The following is a 15,379-nucleotide window of genomic DNA, read 5'->3' on the forward strand; positions in this document are numbered from 1 at the left end:
GCTAAAAGCAGGAAGATGAGACTCTTCCTACTGTACAGTCCCACCCCGAACAACGAGCCAGCCTATCATTAACTGTAAACTTCTAACACTGATTACACAAGAACCACAAGGCAGATTTCTTCACCCTAGGTATAATTTTAGTCAGGGTAACGGCGTCAACCTGACAATGCCTGTAGTTTACTTAGCAAAATTCTGCTGATAGGTCCTCTTTCAGTTCATAATGTGGAATATCTCGAGAAAAAAATGAATCAAGTGAAAGTTTTTGTATGGAGCACTCGTATTTAAATATAAAAGCACAAATAATAAACTAATTAAAACAAAAAACAAAAGGAGGGAAACAGAGAAAAACCTAAAGCTTGATGTGACACTGGTATTGGCACCCTTTACATTAAATTAGTATGGAAACATTTTGACTCGGCTGTGGTAAATCATAAATGAGAATCATCTGTGATTGTCGGTGACCATGTGACATGAATTAGCCAATGAATGATGACTTCAGTGTTTTAGAAAGCCACACGGTAGGCTCTTTTTCTTTGTCACAATGGTGAAGACAAAAAAACCGTCTGTGGACATCAGAACTGCTATTATTAGCAAGCACAAGACTTCCAAAGAGTATAAGGCCATCTGCAAAGACCTTGGTATCCCAGTTTCAACGGTGTGCAATTTTATTAGGAAGTTTGCCAAGCATGGAACCTCCCTGGATGTTGGGGAAAGAGGAAGATTGACAAGAGATGTCTTTGAAGGATGGTGGGAAAAACACCACATCAAATATCCTAAGATCTGAAGGCCAACCTAGAACAGTCTGGGGTCATGGTTTTAACAAGTCTCATATGCCACATACTAAACCAAGCAGAGATTTATGGGCGAAGGCCAAGGAAGAAACTGTTGCTGAAGAATAGACATAAAAAGGAATTATTGATCTTTGCCAATGAGTACCTTGACAAACCACAATTTTTCTGGGAAAGTGTTCTGTGGAGAGACATGATATATGATATAGTTCTGCCTATATAGTCGCTTCATATTAGGTCTAATTTTAGCTCACTTCCTTCCTATTCAGCCGTTCTATTGCCTGGCATCCCTGCGCAAAGTACCGTGCCCTGGTAGCCAAGCGTCCTTTGGCTTCCCTGGCGACGGCCGCGCATGCGCAGTACATACAACTAGGCGGCAGCACGTCACTTCTGGGCCGTGAGATGTGCTTCCGGCCCAGCGCGTTGCTGCCTCATTTAAACGCTCCACTTACACCAACGATGCATGTCGAATTAGCCAGGCGCTGCAGCGCCACTTGTATCCCTGCCATACCCAGGTAAATGACTCTATATCCCGCTAACGCCACACTACTTTGCAGCACTTTGCCACAGACAGCAGAATGCTTCAATCCCCAAAAGTCAAAAACCTGCCAGGTATTCCCCTACTGCCATCATTAGCAGCACAAGGTAATACATTCTCTTATAATATGGTCAGGGGAGTAGAGTTAATATATCTTTTAGGATCACAATTTTACTATATCTTATCCCTGCTGCCAGTGTCATTTCCATTACACTAGGTATATACTATTACTTTCCCCCTGTTTACCTTAAAGTATCATAGGCTAATAGCGCATTATTTCTCATAATTCTTTTTAATCAGTCCCACATCCCCTAGGCACTATATGTCTATATCTGCACTTGAGCCTTTCTACAAATTAATCGGACTAAGGTAATTAATTTTCTCTGTTCCTTACTCTTTACTGTATATGAATTATTTTTTCCATCAGGAATTCTTGTGCCATATGGAATCTTTTATGTGAAATCCTTTATATAAAATTTTGTATCCACGTTTCTGTATATTGTGTATATATTAGAATCAACAAATGTGAACATGGATGTGTACCATTGTCCAGTGCACAACATAAGAACCAAGATAACAATTGAGTTTGTTTAAAAATTCATATTTATTAATATATTTAAAATTAATGAACCAATGTTACATACAATTATATAAGGTGCCTCACAAATAATGGAAAACGGCCACTTGAGCACAAAAAGTAGATAAAAATTTTAAGGAAAATATCCCAGTCTGGACCATTTCCCCTGACTAGTGTCCGGTGGTTGGGACCCGGTCCTTGTCTGCCCTTATTCACACAGACCTCTACTTTGACACATCATAAGGTTACTAATACTAGACAGTGTAGGACCGCCCCGACCACAGAGTCACCTTGTCGATGGTGGGACGGCTTTTATGTTATGTTTGATCAAATACAGTATTACTAAGAACTCTGTATGATTTAGATGCACTTTTGCTTTTTATTTATTTAATTACAGCAGGGTTTTTTTCATTTTGTCTTTTGTAGGTTTTGTCTGCTTTTTGGCCATATGAACATGTATTTATATGCTGCATTTGTACCAACCCAAACCAAGCTCAATTTTTGTGTTTTTTCTTTGTATTTTTACATTCTGTGGAAGCTGGTGTGTGGCCTCCCTCTCCTGAGCTGGAAATTGTATTTAGAAGCTTCTCCTAACTAGAATTACACTGTGCCTACTATAATAATCATTTAGGCATATGTATAAACAAAATTTGTATTTCAACATAACATATACATAGGGAGGGAGGTATAAATACCATAATCACAAAAACCCATATGACTATCCATTGAAAAACATGAAAATTACAATGTGCCCACTATAGCAATCATTTAACATATGTGAAAACAGAATTTATGTTCCAATGTGACATATACATAGGGGGAGAGGTATGAATACCTCAATCACAATTACCCCATATGACTACCTATTGGAAACATAAATGGCACAAGTGAAATATACTGCATATTACCTATGTGGAGATCAAATTCACAGTGGTACACGGGGGTCCAGTAAAGTGCTGTAGTGCTGGTGGTGTTCTTTCCCACCCCAACGCACGTTTCGTTATACCTTCCTCAGGGGGCTTTGCCAGTGACACTATTTAACCTTTGTCTCTGTATTAATAAACCTGAAATCCTGAGTACACCATACAGGGCTGTACTGTATTGATTTTTCAAGCACTCTCATTTTACATTTTTCTGGGTATTTAAGACATACTACCATAATTCCCTATTCACCCAAAGAATCTGGTTCTAACAGTAATACATGTTGAGACTCTTCTCCCCCCTCCCCCCACACACACTTTTTTGGCCCTTTTACACGTGATCCAGGATCTTGGTACACCTTTCCAAACATCTTCACTCTTTTTATTAATCCCTTCATGGCATATGACAAGAGATGGCCGAACCTGAGCGGTAAATTTCAGGGTCCGTACTGAACACCTATTACCCCATCTGCCAATGCACCACGGAAAGTGGGAAGAGCCAAGGCTAACGGATGTGTCATGATCCAGTGTTGGATCTGGCGGTATTAAAGGCACAAGGTGAACTTTTTTTACTTTCACAAGTGCAAAGTGTGACTTGACTGTCCCCGGTGGTGGTGAGTGGTATCACACCTTAGGTTAGGTTTTGCACTTAATTATGATTCAGGTGTGACACCCTATAAAGGTGTGCTAGGGGTGTGCAATCACAGCTTGTGATATTCATTGATTCATTGTGTTGCTGAGTTGGAGAGCCTGGTGGAAGGATGGAGCTGGAGAGGAGTCCTGCGCAGTCAGCCAGAGAGAACGAGTGGCAGCTAATGGTGTCTGCAGGAAGGGCTGGCATGGCCTGGTGGAGTCGCAGTTTATGGTGTCGGCGGGAAGTGCGGGCATGGCTTAGTGGAGTGGCGACTAGGAAGAGAGTTGCACTCGGCATGCTCGACTTGGTTGCTGAGAACTGGACTCAAGCATGCTTAGATTCTTGGCAGAAGCTGGACTCATCTTGGGACTCTGTGTACTGACTGCTGCAAGTGGTGATGGACTCTGCTCCCAGGCTGCACGATGGTGATGGATCCAGTTATGGTGATGGATCAGGGTGGAGGAGAAGATGCACGCAGGTGGTGGGCTCTGTTGCTAGGAGCGTACGCAACAGAGCAAAGCTAAGTGGTGTTTCCCCTGTATTGTCTCTTTCCTCATGTGTGTTGTTAGTGCAGTGGTGGGATTAGTCTCCGCACCGACCTATTCCCTAGTGAGGGTTTAGGTTCAGGGCGAGCTAGGGTATTGAGGCACGCGTGCGGTGACAGGTGCGGAGCCTGTATAGGGAATGTGAGGAGTGTAGGGACACTGGCTCAGGGCAGTGCAGGAGGTCTCCATGTCCCCATTCCTTATCGCAGGGCCCACCATTGTTAAAGTTATCCAGGTTCCCCTTATTATTATTTAAATTTGCCGTACTGGAGACGGTGTTTCCAGAAATGTATGCATAGCGTGTAATACCTAAATCCGCTAGGTGGAGGCGGCGTATCCACCTGCACGCTTTATTATTTAAATTCGCCCCACTGGAGGCGGTGTATCCAGGGTCACGTGTGTTATGGGTTCGCCTTGCGGTATCATCTGCGTCCTGACACGCGTGATCATGACAGGATGGGCCATTTTTGAAACAGCTGAGGGCTGGTGTTTGTAGCCTGAGGGGAGTCAATATCCATGCCCTTTCCCAGCTTATTAATATGAGACCACAACTGTCTGTTTAGCCTTTGCTGGTTATTAAATATAGGGGGAACGCACATCATTTATTTGGATTGTCCCCCTATTTTTATTACCAGTAAAGACTGCAGACAGCTGTGAGCTGATATGGATATTGGCCCCTTCCCAGAATAATAACACCAGCCTCCAACTGTCTGCTTTCCCTCACTTGGTTAGTAAAAAATAAGTGAGACCCCACTCCATTTTTTTCTTTTCTATTTATTAGGTTAATACATGTACAGTAAGCTACACATACATTGCACTAATCTCACTGTCACTGACATTTCTTACTATGCACAGATGTGGTCTTGTGAGTGTTCTCATCAGCGTATGCCTGCTCTCACTGCTTTCAGCAACCAGGCGTACTCTGATGAGAGTAGTAGTCATCAGCCGACAACTGAATGGCGGTAACCCTTTAACCGTTGGTCACAGCTGCTGACTCACATGCCATCATCTGTTTGGCAGCATGGAAAAAGCAGTGTTTTGACCAGCGGCAACGTCAGTAAGGTTGCCGCTGATCAGAGCTGTCATCTGTGTAACAGCATGGGAACTTCCGGAACTTCAGGCCCCAATTTATTTGAATGGGGTTCGGGTACCTTTCTGCTACCCAAACCAAACTTTTTTTGACCAAAAGCCGACGGACCCGAACATCCATGGGTCCACCAATCCCTACATATGACATACATTTATATCATATCCTGCCTTTGATGCAGGCTCGCATGCTGAGTCAGACCTCATCTGGAATACTGTGTCCAGGTCTGGGCAACACATTTTTAAAAAAAATACTGGAGCAAGTTCAGAGAAGAGCTACCAGGACAGTGAGCGGACTGCAAAGTATATCCTACGAGGAATGATTAAAGGATTTGTGAATGTTTAGCTTGCAAAAGAAAAGACTGAAAGGAGACTTAATTGCTGTCTACAAATATGTGAAGGGATGTCACAGTGCAGAGGGATCATCATTATTCTCAGTTGCACATGGAAACATGAGAAGCAACGGGATGAAACTGAGAGGGAGAAGATACAGATTAGATATTAGAAAAATCTTTTTGACAGGGTGATCAATGAGTGGAACAGGCTACCATGAGAGGTGGGGAGTTCTCCTTCAATGGAGGTCTTCAAACAGAGGCTGGACAGACATCTGTCTGGGACTGTTTAGTGAATCCTGCATTGAGCAGGGGGTTGGACATGATGACCCAGGAGGTCCCATCCAACTCTAACATTCTATGATTCTACGATATATTTACATGATATTTGCATAATTACTCGACCTATCGAGGGTTCTCATTGGCGACTTTATCATATACTGCTGATGACACTCAGATCTACCTCTCTGGCCCAGACGTCACCTCTCTGCTGTCCAGAATCCCAGAGTGTCTATCAGCCATATCCTCCTTCTCCTCTCGCTTCCTCAAACTCAATGTAGACAAATCTGAACTCATCATCTTTCCGCCATCTCATAGATCTTCCTTACCCGACCTAGCTATAACAATTAATGACATCACGCTTTCCCCAGTACCAGAAGTCCGCTGCCTCGGAGTAACCATTGACTCTGCCCAGTCCTTCAAACCGCACATCCAAGCTCTTTCAACCTCCTGTCGCCTCCAGCTCAAAAATATTTCCAGAATCCATCCTTTCCTCAACCCTCAATCTACTAAAATCCTTGTGCATGCCCTCATCATCTCCCGCCTCGACTACTGCAACATCCTTTTCTGTGGTCTCTCTGCTAACACCCTCGCACCTCTCCAGTCCATCCTTAACTCTGCCGCCCGACTAATTCATCTCTCTCCTCGCTACTCCTCCGCTTCTCCTCTCTGCAAATCTCTTCACTGGCTCCCATTCCCTCAGCGTATCCAGTTCAAATGACTAATTCTGACCTACAAGGCCATCTATAACCTGTCTCCCCCATATGTCTCTGAACTAATCTCCCGATACCTTCCCTCACGTAATCTCCGGTCCTCCCAAGACCTCCTTCTCTCCTCCACACTTATTCGCTCCTCACCCAACCGCCTCCAAGACTTCTCCCGAATAGACCCTATTCTCTGGAATTCTTTGCCCCAACAAGTCCGACTATCAACCACATTTGGAACCTGCAGACGGAACCTGAAAACCCACCTCTTCAAGAAAGCCTACAGCCTGCAATGACCCCACTACCTCCTTCTCTCTCACCACTACCGGTGATATCACCTCAACCAACACCGGAACTGCTGCAACCCCCCAACCTACTGTCTCCTTCCCCACCATCCTGTAGCATGTAACCCCTCTGTATCAGTCTGTCATTGTTAGTTTGTTTACTGTAAGTGATATCTGTAATTTGTATGTAACCCCTTCTCATGTACAGCACCATGGAATCAATGGTGCTATATAAATAAATAATAATACTGACATTGACTTGTTTATGTATTGTAAATGGTTTCAGTTGTTCTTGTCTTTCCTCTCCGGTCTCCTCATGATATTAATAAACTAAGTATCTTGGTGTCGAGCGAAACTTTCTGGTGAAAATTTTTTACTCTTTCATCCTCTGTTTACTTTGTCACCAGCTCTTGTGCCCTTTATAACTTAGTATATTGACCGCCATTTTAAATAATATCATTTGCACAAACACACGGCTCCGCTCCGTACATCTCGTACACACGTGGCTCCGCTCCATACACCTCGTACACATACGGCTCCGCTCTGTACACCTTGTACACATGGGGCTCTGCTCCGTACACCTTGTACACACACGGCTCTGCTCCGTACACCTCGTACACACGCGGCTCCGCTCCGTAGACCTCGTACACACGCGGCTCCGCTCCGTACACCTCGCACACACGCGGCTCCGCTCCGTACACCTCGAACACAAGCGGCTCCGCTCCGTACACCTCGCACACACGCGGCTCCGCTCCGTACACCTCGCACACACGCGGCTCCGCTCCGTACACCTCGCACACACGCGGCTCCGCTCCGTACACCTCGCACACACGCGGCTCCGCTCCGTACACCTCGCACACACGCGGCTCCGCTCCGTACACCTCGCACACACGCGGCTCCGCTCCGTACACCTCGCACACGCGGCTCCGCTCCGTACACCTCGCACACACGCGGCTCCGCTCCGTACACCTCGTACACACACGGCTCCACCTCGTACACACGCGGCTCCGCTCCGTCCACCTCGCACACACGCGGCTCCGCTCCGTCCACCTCGCACACACGCGGCTCCGCTCCGTCCACCTCGCACACACGCGGCTCCGCTCCGTCCACCTCGCACACACGCGGCTCCGCTCCGTCCACCTCGCACACACGCGGCTCCGCTCCGTCCACCTCGCACACACGCGGCTCCGCTCCGTACACACGCGGCTCCGCTCCGTACACACGCGGCTCCGCTCCGTACACACGCGGCTCCGCTCCGTTCACCTCGTACACACGCGGCTCCGCTCCGTCCACCTCGCACACACGCGGCTCCGCTCCGTACACCTCGCACACACGCGGCTCCGCTCCGTACACCTCGCACACACGCGGCTCCGCTCCGTACACCTCGCACACACGCGGCTCCGCTCCGTACACCTCGCACACACGCGGCTCCGCTCCGTACACCTCGCACACACGCGGCTCCGCTCCGTACACACGCGGCTCCGCTCCGTACACACGCGGCTCCGCTCCGTACACACGCGGCTCCGCTCCGTACACACGCGGCTCCGCTCCGTCCACCTCGTACACACGCGGCTCCCCTCTGTACACCCCGCACACACGCGGCTCCGCTCCGTACACCCCGTACACACGCGGCTCCGCTCCGTACACCCCGTACACACGCGGCTCCGCTCCGTACACCTCGTACACACGCGGCTCCGCTCCGTACACCTCGTACACACGCGGCTCCGCTCCGTACACCTCGTACACACGCGGCTCCGCTCCGTACACCTCGTACACACGCGGCTCCGCTCCGTACACCTCGTACACACGCGGCTCCGCTCCGTACACCTCGTACACACGCGGCTCCGCTCCGTACACCTCGTACACACGCGGCTCCGCTCCGTACACCTCGTACACACGCGGCTCCGCTCCGTACACCTCGTACACACGCGGCTCCGCTCCGTACACCTCGTACACACGCGGCTCCGCTCCGTACACCTCGTACACACGCGGCTCCGCTCCGTACACCTCGTACACACGCGGCTCCGCTCCGTACACCTCGTACACACGCGGCTCCGCTCCGTACACCTCGTACACACACGGCTCTGCTACATCCACCCTGTAAACCCCTCCTGACCCCACACAGAAACTTCCCCTCATCCAGCACCATGACAACCAGCACAGCAGAGTCCTGCATACACTGAGGCCCCTGATCATGTGACCCCTGACTCCTCCCCTCCTGTGACCTCATCCCAGGTCCTGTGCGCACAGAGCAGCCATATATGTGGTGTGCGGCTCTGCAGGTGGAGGTAGGTGCTGGAGATTCCCCATTACTGGGCACAGGGGGCAGTAACCCCTCCATTACTGAGACTATTTATGTTTTTTGTGTTGACCCTTTTTGACAGTTATAACTTTTGTGATACTTTTCCTGTCATACACACGACCCAACTATGATAGGGGAACAAGTATGGGAACAAGTATTGCTCTCAGACTTCATTCTGCTTTTACACAACCTAAGTGCATTGTATAAGTGTACTGCAATGAATTAGACTGGAAGGTAACTGGATGCATAGACACAGTAAACAATGTTTCTGTTTTGCACCCCTCCAGTCCATCACTCCCTACTATACACCCTAATCCCTACACCTAGTAATTGTAACGGGCTGGGTGGTGGAACCACTGTGCCAAAGCCCAAGGGAGACCTGGAGGGGCGTGACTAGGAGCCTCACCCAATCTATCCATGGACATGCAGCAGCTAACGACACCGCAGTTTCGTGGAGTGACAAGGGAGGTGATTAGCATGTGCTACTCCAGGACTGACCTTGGGTAGATGGCGGCTCATCCCTATGAGCACATAGCTGGAATGGCCAACAGATGCAGGCAGGCAGAGAAGGTGACAGGAACCGCAGGTGCAGACATGACAGTCTGATGGAGAGGTGCGCACTGGCAGGTGCAGCTGGCTTGGCTAGCGTTGAGGTGAGCTCTGGTGGGTGCAGCTGGGTCGGCTGCCGTTGAGGTGAGCACTGGCGGGTGTAGCTGGCTCGGCTGCTGTTGAAGGAAGCACTGCCAGGTGCAGCAGGCTGAGATGCAAGTACTGGGACCTGAGAACTGACAAGTGTGTTAGGAACAAACTCACAACACTGCACAGGCACCTCCACATTAGAAGAGGTGGTTTAAATAGTGAGAGACCTCCAGTTATTGGCTGGAGACACTTGAGAGGAACGCGTGCAGCCCCTTTAAGAAGAAGTGTGTACGTGCTCTAAGCACACTGCCTAGAGACCTGCTAGGAGTGCGTGCACCCGCACCCCGGGCAGCAGAAGACCCAGAAGGATTAGGACTGGAGCTTTGGCGGTGAGTACGCTGTCTCAGCAGTAAGGGAGGGACTGCAGGCAGAGATGAGATGTGGGCACTATAGTACCCCCCCTTATGCCTCCCCTTTTTCAAGCCTGTCAGAAATTTCTCCAGGAGGAGAGGGGCATGGTTGTTCTCCCTGGGCTCCCAGGACCTCGCCACAGGACCAAACCCCTTCCAATTCACAAGAAAGAAGGTCTTTCCTCTTACCTTCTTGGTGGCCAAAATGTTCTCTACCTCGAAAACGTCCTCAGCGCTGATAGGAGTCGGAGTGGCACCAGGAACTTTGAAGAAAGAACTGAGGACAACAGGTTTGAGAAGAGACACATGGAAAGAATTGGGGATTCGCAAGGAGGCCGGGATTTTGAGTTTGTAGGCTACTGGATTAATCTGTTTCAACACATTGAAGGGACCAATGAAGAGAGCACCCACTTTATAGGATGGTATCTTGAGGCAGATATACTTAGATGATAGCCAGACCTTATCTCCAAGATGAAATAGAGGTGAATCCAGACATCTCTTATCCGCGTGTTTTTTCATCCATTCGGAGGATCTCACCAAGGATGCTTTGGTGTCCTCCCAGATCTCAGAAAAGTTCCTGATGAGGAAATCGGCAGCTGGAATATCGGAGGTGACAGACACAGGAAACGGTACTTTGGGGTGTTGACCGTAGACCACAAAAAGCAGCAATTTGGCCTAAGACTCACTCACGTGGTTATTGTAAGAGAATTCAGCCCAAGGCAGGAGTTCAGCCCAGTCAGTGTGATGAGAAATGCAGGAGATAATTAGGACCTGATTGACTCGTTCTACTTGGCCATTGGACTAAGGATGGTAAGAAGATGAGAAATCCAAAGTAACATCCAGTAGCTTACAGGTGGCCCTCCAGAAACGAGAGGTAAACTGGACACTTCTATCGGAGGCTATGTGAAGAGGTAGACCATGTGGACGAAAAATCTGAAGAATGAATTCTTTTGCCAGTACTGGCACAGATGGAAGACCAGATAGCGGGATGAAATGAGCCATCTTGGAAAAATGATCCACCACCACCCAGATGACGGTACATCCAGCCAACACTGTCCTATCCGGGAAGAAATCCATGGATATATGCTGCCAAGGAGCAGATGGCACAGGCAAGGGAAGCAACCGACCTGTCGGAAGCTGTTTGGGAGTCTTATTTCGGGCACAGGAAGGACACATAGAGACGAAATTCGCAACATCCTTACGCAGAGTCAGCCACCTTATCTCTCGGCCACCAATAGTGTCGAGAGATAAGGAGAGTAGTCTACTTCTGTCTGACGTGGCCCGCCATCTTAGAAGAATGTCCCCAGAGAAGCACCTGCTTCTTGTCAGGTTCAGCCTTATAAGTCTTACCGGCGGATAGACAAGAAAAGTCTAGCAGAGTGACTGCTTATTTTGGAGGGCTCAATGATATGTTTAAACTCCTCTTGGTCGGAGGCCTGGAAGGACCTTGAGAGCATGTCTGCCTTTAACGTTTTTATCAGCCGGACGAAAGTGGAGTGTGAAATTGAAGCAAGCGAAGAACAAAGACCACCTCGCTTGATGGGGGTTAAGCCACTGAGCAGACTGCAGATAAACCAGATTCTTGTGGCCAGTGTAAATTACCACATGGTGCAAAGCTTCTTCCAACAAGTACCGCCACTCCTCCAGAGCCAGCTTGATCGCGAGCAGTTCTCTATTGCCAATAGAGTTATTACGCTATGGTGCCCAGAAGAGTTTAGAGAAAAAGCCGCAGGACACCATGAGACAGGATGAAGACTTCTGAGTGAGCTCAAAGGATATGATGGCTAGCACTTAACTTAAAGATTAGAATGACGGTGCTAGTGAAAGGAGCCAGTGGTTCCATAAACAATAGTTCAAAAAAATCACTGCACACATACAAGTTAGAAATTATGCTTCAAGTGAGGATGTATTAATAGTGATTGCTGAAGCGACAGGTAAAATTTTGCCTGTCGCTTCAACAATCACTATTAATAAATCCTCACTTGAAGCATAATTTCCATCTCGTACGTGTGCAGTGATTTTTTTTGAACTATTGACTTCTGAGTGAAGATGGCTCCAGGCCCCTGTGGAAGATGCATCCACCTCCAGGAAGAACTGTTTGTTATGGTTTGGGCGATACAGCACCGGCGCTGAGGAGAATGCCTGCTTGAGGGATACAAAGGCTTTTTCTGCTTCAGGAGTCCATTCCATAGGATTGGCTCCTTTGTGGGTCAGGGCAGAAATAGCAGCAGGCCGGGAAGGAAAATGCAAAATAAATTGGCGATAATAATTTGCAAACTCGAGAAATCACTGGATAGCCTTAAGATCGTCTGGACGGGGCCACTTCATGACAGCAGATACCTTTTCGGGATCCATTTTGAGACCGGTCTCAGAAGCGATGTACCCCAGAAGCGGAAGGGAGGACTGTTGAAAGACGCACTTTTCATATTTGGCGTAGAGACGGATAGTTCTTAACCTTAGTAGTACCTGGGCAACGTCCCTCCTGTGTATTTGCAGATCAGGAGAGAATACCAAGATGTCATCCAGGTATACTACCACACATGTATAGAGCAGGTAACGGAAGATGTCGTTCACCAGTTCTTGGAAGATGGCTGGAGCATTACAGAGTCCAAACGTCATAACGAGATACTCATAACGGCCATCACGAGTGTTGAAGGCCGTCTTCCACTCGTCTCCCTGGCAAATTCGAACCAGGTTGTATTACCCTTGTAGGTCAAGCTTCATGAAGACTCTGGAACCCTTCAGGTGATCAAACAGATCAGGAGTAGGGGGTTCTTATTTTTTTACCATAATTTGGTTAAGGTCTCTGTAGACAATGCAGGGTCGCAGAGAGCTGTCTTCTTCACAAAGCAAAACCATAGCACAAGTCTCGGCCTGTGTTGGGGTATATTAGGCCTCGTGGAGGTGAGGTACCTGGCAGGAGGTCTATCGGACAATCATACGGCTTATGAGGTGGCAAAGTCTCAGCCTCTCTCTTGTCGAAGACGTCCACATACATCCAATATGCCGTGGACAGACCAGGCAAATTAACAGGAGAGGTAAGAGACCGGACAGGATGAATGGGAGCAAGGCACATTTTGTGACATCCTGAGCCCCAACGGAGTACTTCTCCAAACCTTCAGTCGAGAACAGGTTCGAGTTTGTGCAGCCACAGGAGACCAGACAGCACATGAAGAGAAATCTTCTCCAAATGCAGCTTCCCCATCTGAAGATCCACGGGCTCCGTGATGAACTGGATGGTCTCAGGAAGAAGCTTTCAATCCACTGAAGAAATCACCAATGGATACGTAAGATTTAGGACTGGAATCTTATATCGCTTGACCACAGCCTGTTGAACAAAGTTACCAGCGGAGCCGGAGTCCAGGTGGGCCAATTCAACAAAAAACCCTTTGCCACAGGAGACAGATACAGTCAGGGTCAACGATGGAGAGGTAGAAGTCTTGCCCAGGGTAGCCTCTCCTACCGACCCTAGGCACTTGCGTTTCTGTCGGGGCAGGACCGAATAAGGTATTCGGAGATGCCGCAGTAGAAGCATGTTCCTTCGGCCAGAATCCCACAATGTCTGTCCGCTATTTCATTCTCGACTCGATTTCTAAAACTTAGCATGGATAAAACAGAATTTATCATCTTTCTTCCATCTCACTTAACCCCCTAACAGACATATCCATCAAAGTCAGTGATTGCTCACTCTCCCCAGTCCTGCAAGCTCGTTGCCTCAGGGTAACCCTTGACTCTGCACTCTCCTTCAAACCACATATCCAAGACCTTTCCTCCTCCTGCCGACTCCAACTCAAAAATTTCCGGATTTGTACATTCCTTAACTAAGAATCCCTAAAAACAATAGTGCATGCCCTTTTCATATCCCACCTTGACTGCTGCAACCTCATGCTCTGTGGCCTCCCTCACTTGCACCTCTGCAATCTATCCTAATCTCTGCTGCCCAATTAATCCACCTGTTCCCCCTCTATTCCCCGGCCTCCCTTCCCTGCCAATCCATTCACTGGCTTCCAATTGCCCAGAGACTCCAGTTCAAAACCCTAACCATGACAAACTGTGCCATCCCCAACCTGTCACCTCCATACATCTGTGACTTAGTCTCCCAAAACTTACTTGCATTAAACCTCCGATCCTGACAAGATCTCCTTCTCAACTCCCCTGTTATCTCCTCTTTTCATAATTGCTTGAAAGGTTTCTCTCGTACATCCCCCCTACTTTGGAACTCTCGACCACAACATATCAGACTCTCGCCTACTCTGGAAACCTTTAAAAGGAACTCGAAGACGTACCTCTTCCAACAAGCCTACAACCTGCAATAACCCTTGTTCCACTATACCACTGCATGACCAGCTCTGTCCTCACCTACTCTATCCTCAGTTATCCCTTGTAGACTCTGAGCTCACGCGGGCAGGGTCCTCTCTCCTCCCACACCAGTCAGTGACTTGTATTGTTCATGATTATTATACTTGTTTTTTATTATTTATACTCCTTTCACATGTAAAGTGTCATGGAATAAATTACGCTCTAATAAATAATATTATGATTTCATGACCCCCACACAGTTTAGTGCCACCACTGTGCCACTTTTTCAAGATATATGATACACCCACACAGTATAATGTTGCCACAGTACCAACTTCTCATGATATTGCATCAGCTCATCGTCTCCCCATTCAGATGCCTACAATATTGAATCCTCTCAGTGGAGATATTCTATATAAGAGAATTTTTGTAATTGACCCATCAAGGATGGACAGAGACAGGAACAAGATGGTTGGGAGGATGTTACACCTCACCCTAGAGATCCTCTTCCGGCTTACTGGAGAGGTGAGTGATTCTGATTATGTCACATTACATCATTCTCATCTATAAGAATAACAGATCTAGAGAACTGGAGAGGTGAGGACTCTGGAAATGTCTGTAGTGAGATTTATTAATGTGTCTCTCCATAACCAGGAATACACAGTAGTGAAGAAAACCTCTAGCGAGCGCTGTCAGGCCCCTGTGTCTGAGGGATGGGGAAGAACCCTCAGTCCAATCACGGGGACTCCACCTGATCCTCTGATACATGAGGACATCAATGTCCAGAAGATCCTAGAACTTACCTACAAGATGATCGAACTGCTGACTGGACAGGTGACACTCCTGGGAATGCAGGGACATTATACAGTAATCCTATGAATGGATCGGGGGGTTGACAGTGTCATTGTATGTGTCAGGTTCCTATAAGGCATCAGGATGTCACCATATTTCTCTCCATGGAGGAGTGGGAGTATTTAGAAGCACACAAAGATCTGTACAAGAACATCATGATGGAGGTTCCCCAGCCCCTCACATCACCAGG

The 15,379-nt window shown here is 47.9% G+C and overlaps 1 protein-coding gene across 1 annotated transcript in view; it reads left to right on the forward strand.

Moving 5' to 3' along the window:
- LOC141051128 (uncharacterized) overlaps positions 1 to 15,379 on the forward strand; it is a 161,206-nt gene that overhangs the window by 69,298 nt on the left and 76,529 nt on the right. The window contains exons 16-18 of the mRNA XM_073548014.1: positions 14,713 to 14,862; positions 14,992 to 15,171; positions 15,255 to 15,378. Coding sequence (XP_073404115.1) covers positions 14,713 to 14,862; positions 14,992 to 15,171; positions 15,255 to 15,378 — 454 coding nt within the window. The remainder of the gene's footprint in view (positions 1 to 14,712; positions 14,863 to 14,991; positions 15,172 to 15,254; position 15,379) is intronic.

This window comes from Dendrobates tinctorius, unplaced genomic scaffold, assembly GCF_039654945.1.
Source record: "Dendrobates tinctorius isolate UK_male_01 unplaced genomic scaffold, ASM3965494v1 ptg000155l, whole genome shotgun sequence".
Taxonomy (NCBI): domain Eukaryota; kingdom Metazoa; phylum Chordata; class Amphibia; order Anura; family Dendrobatidae; genus Dendrobates; species Dendrobates tinctorius.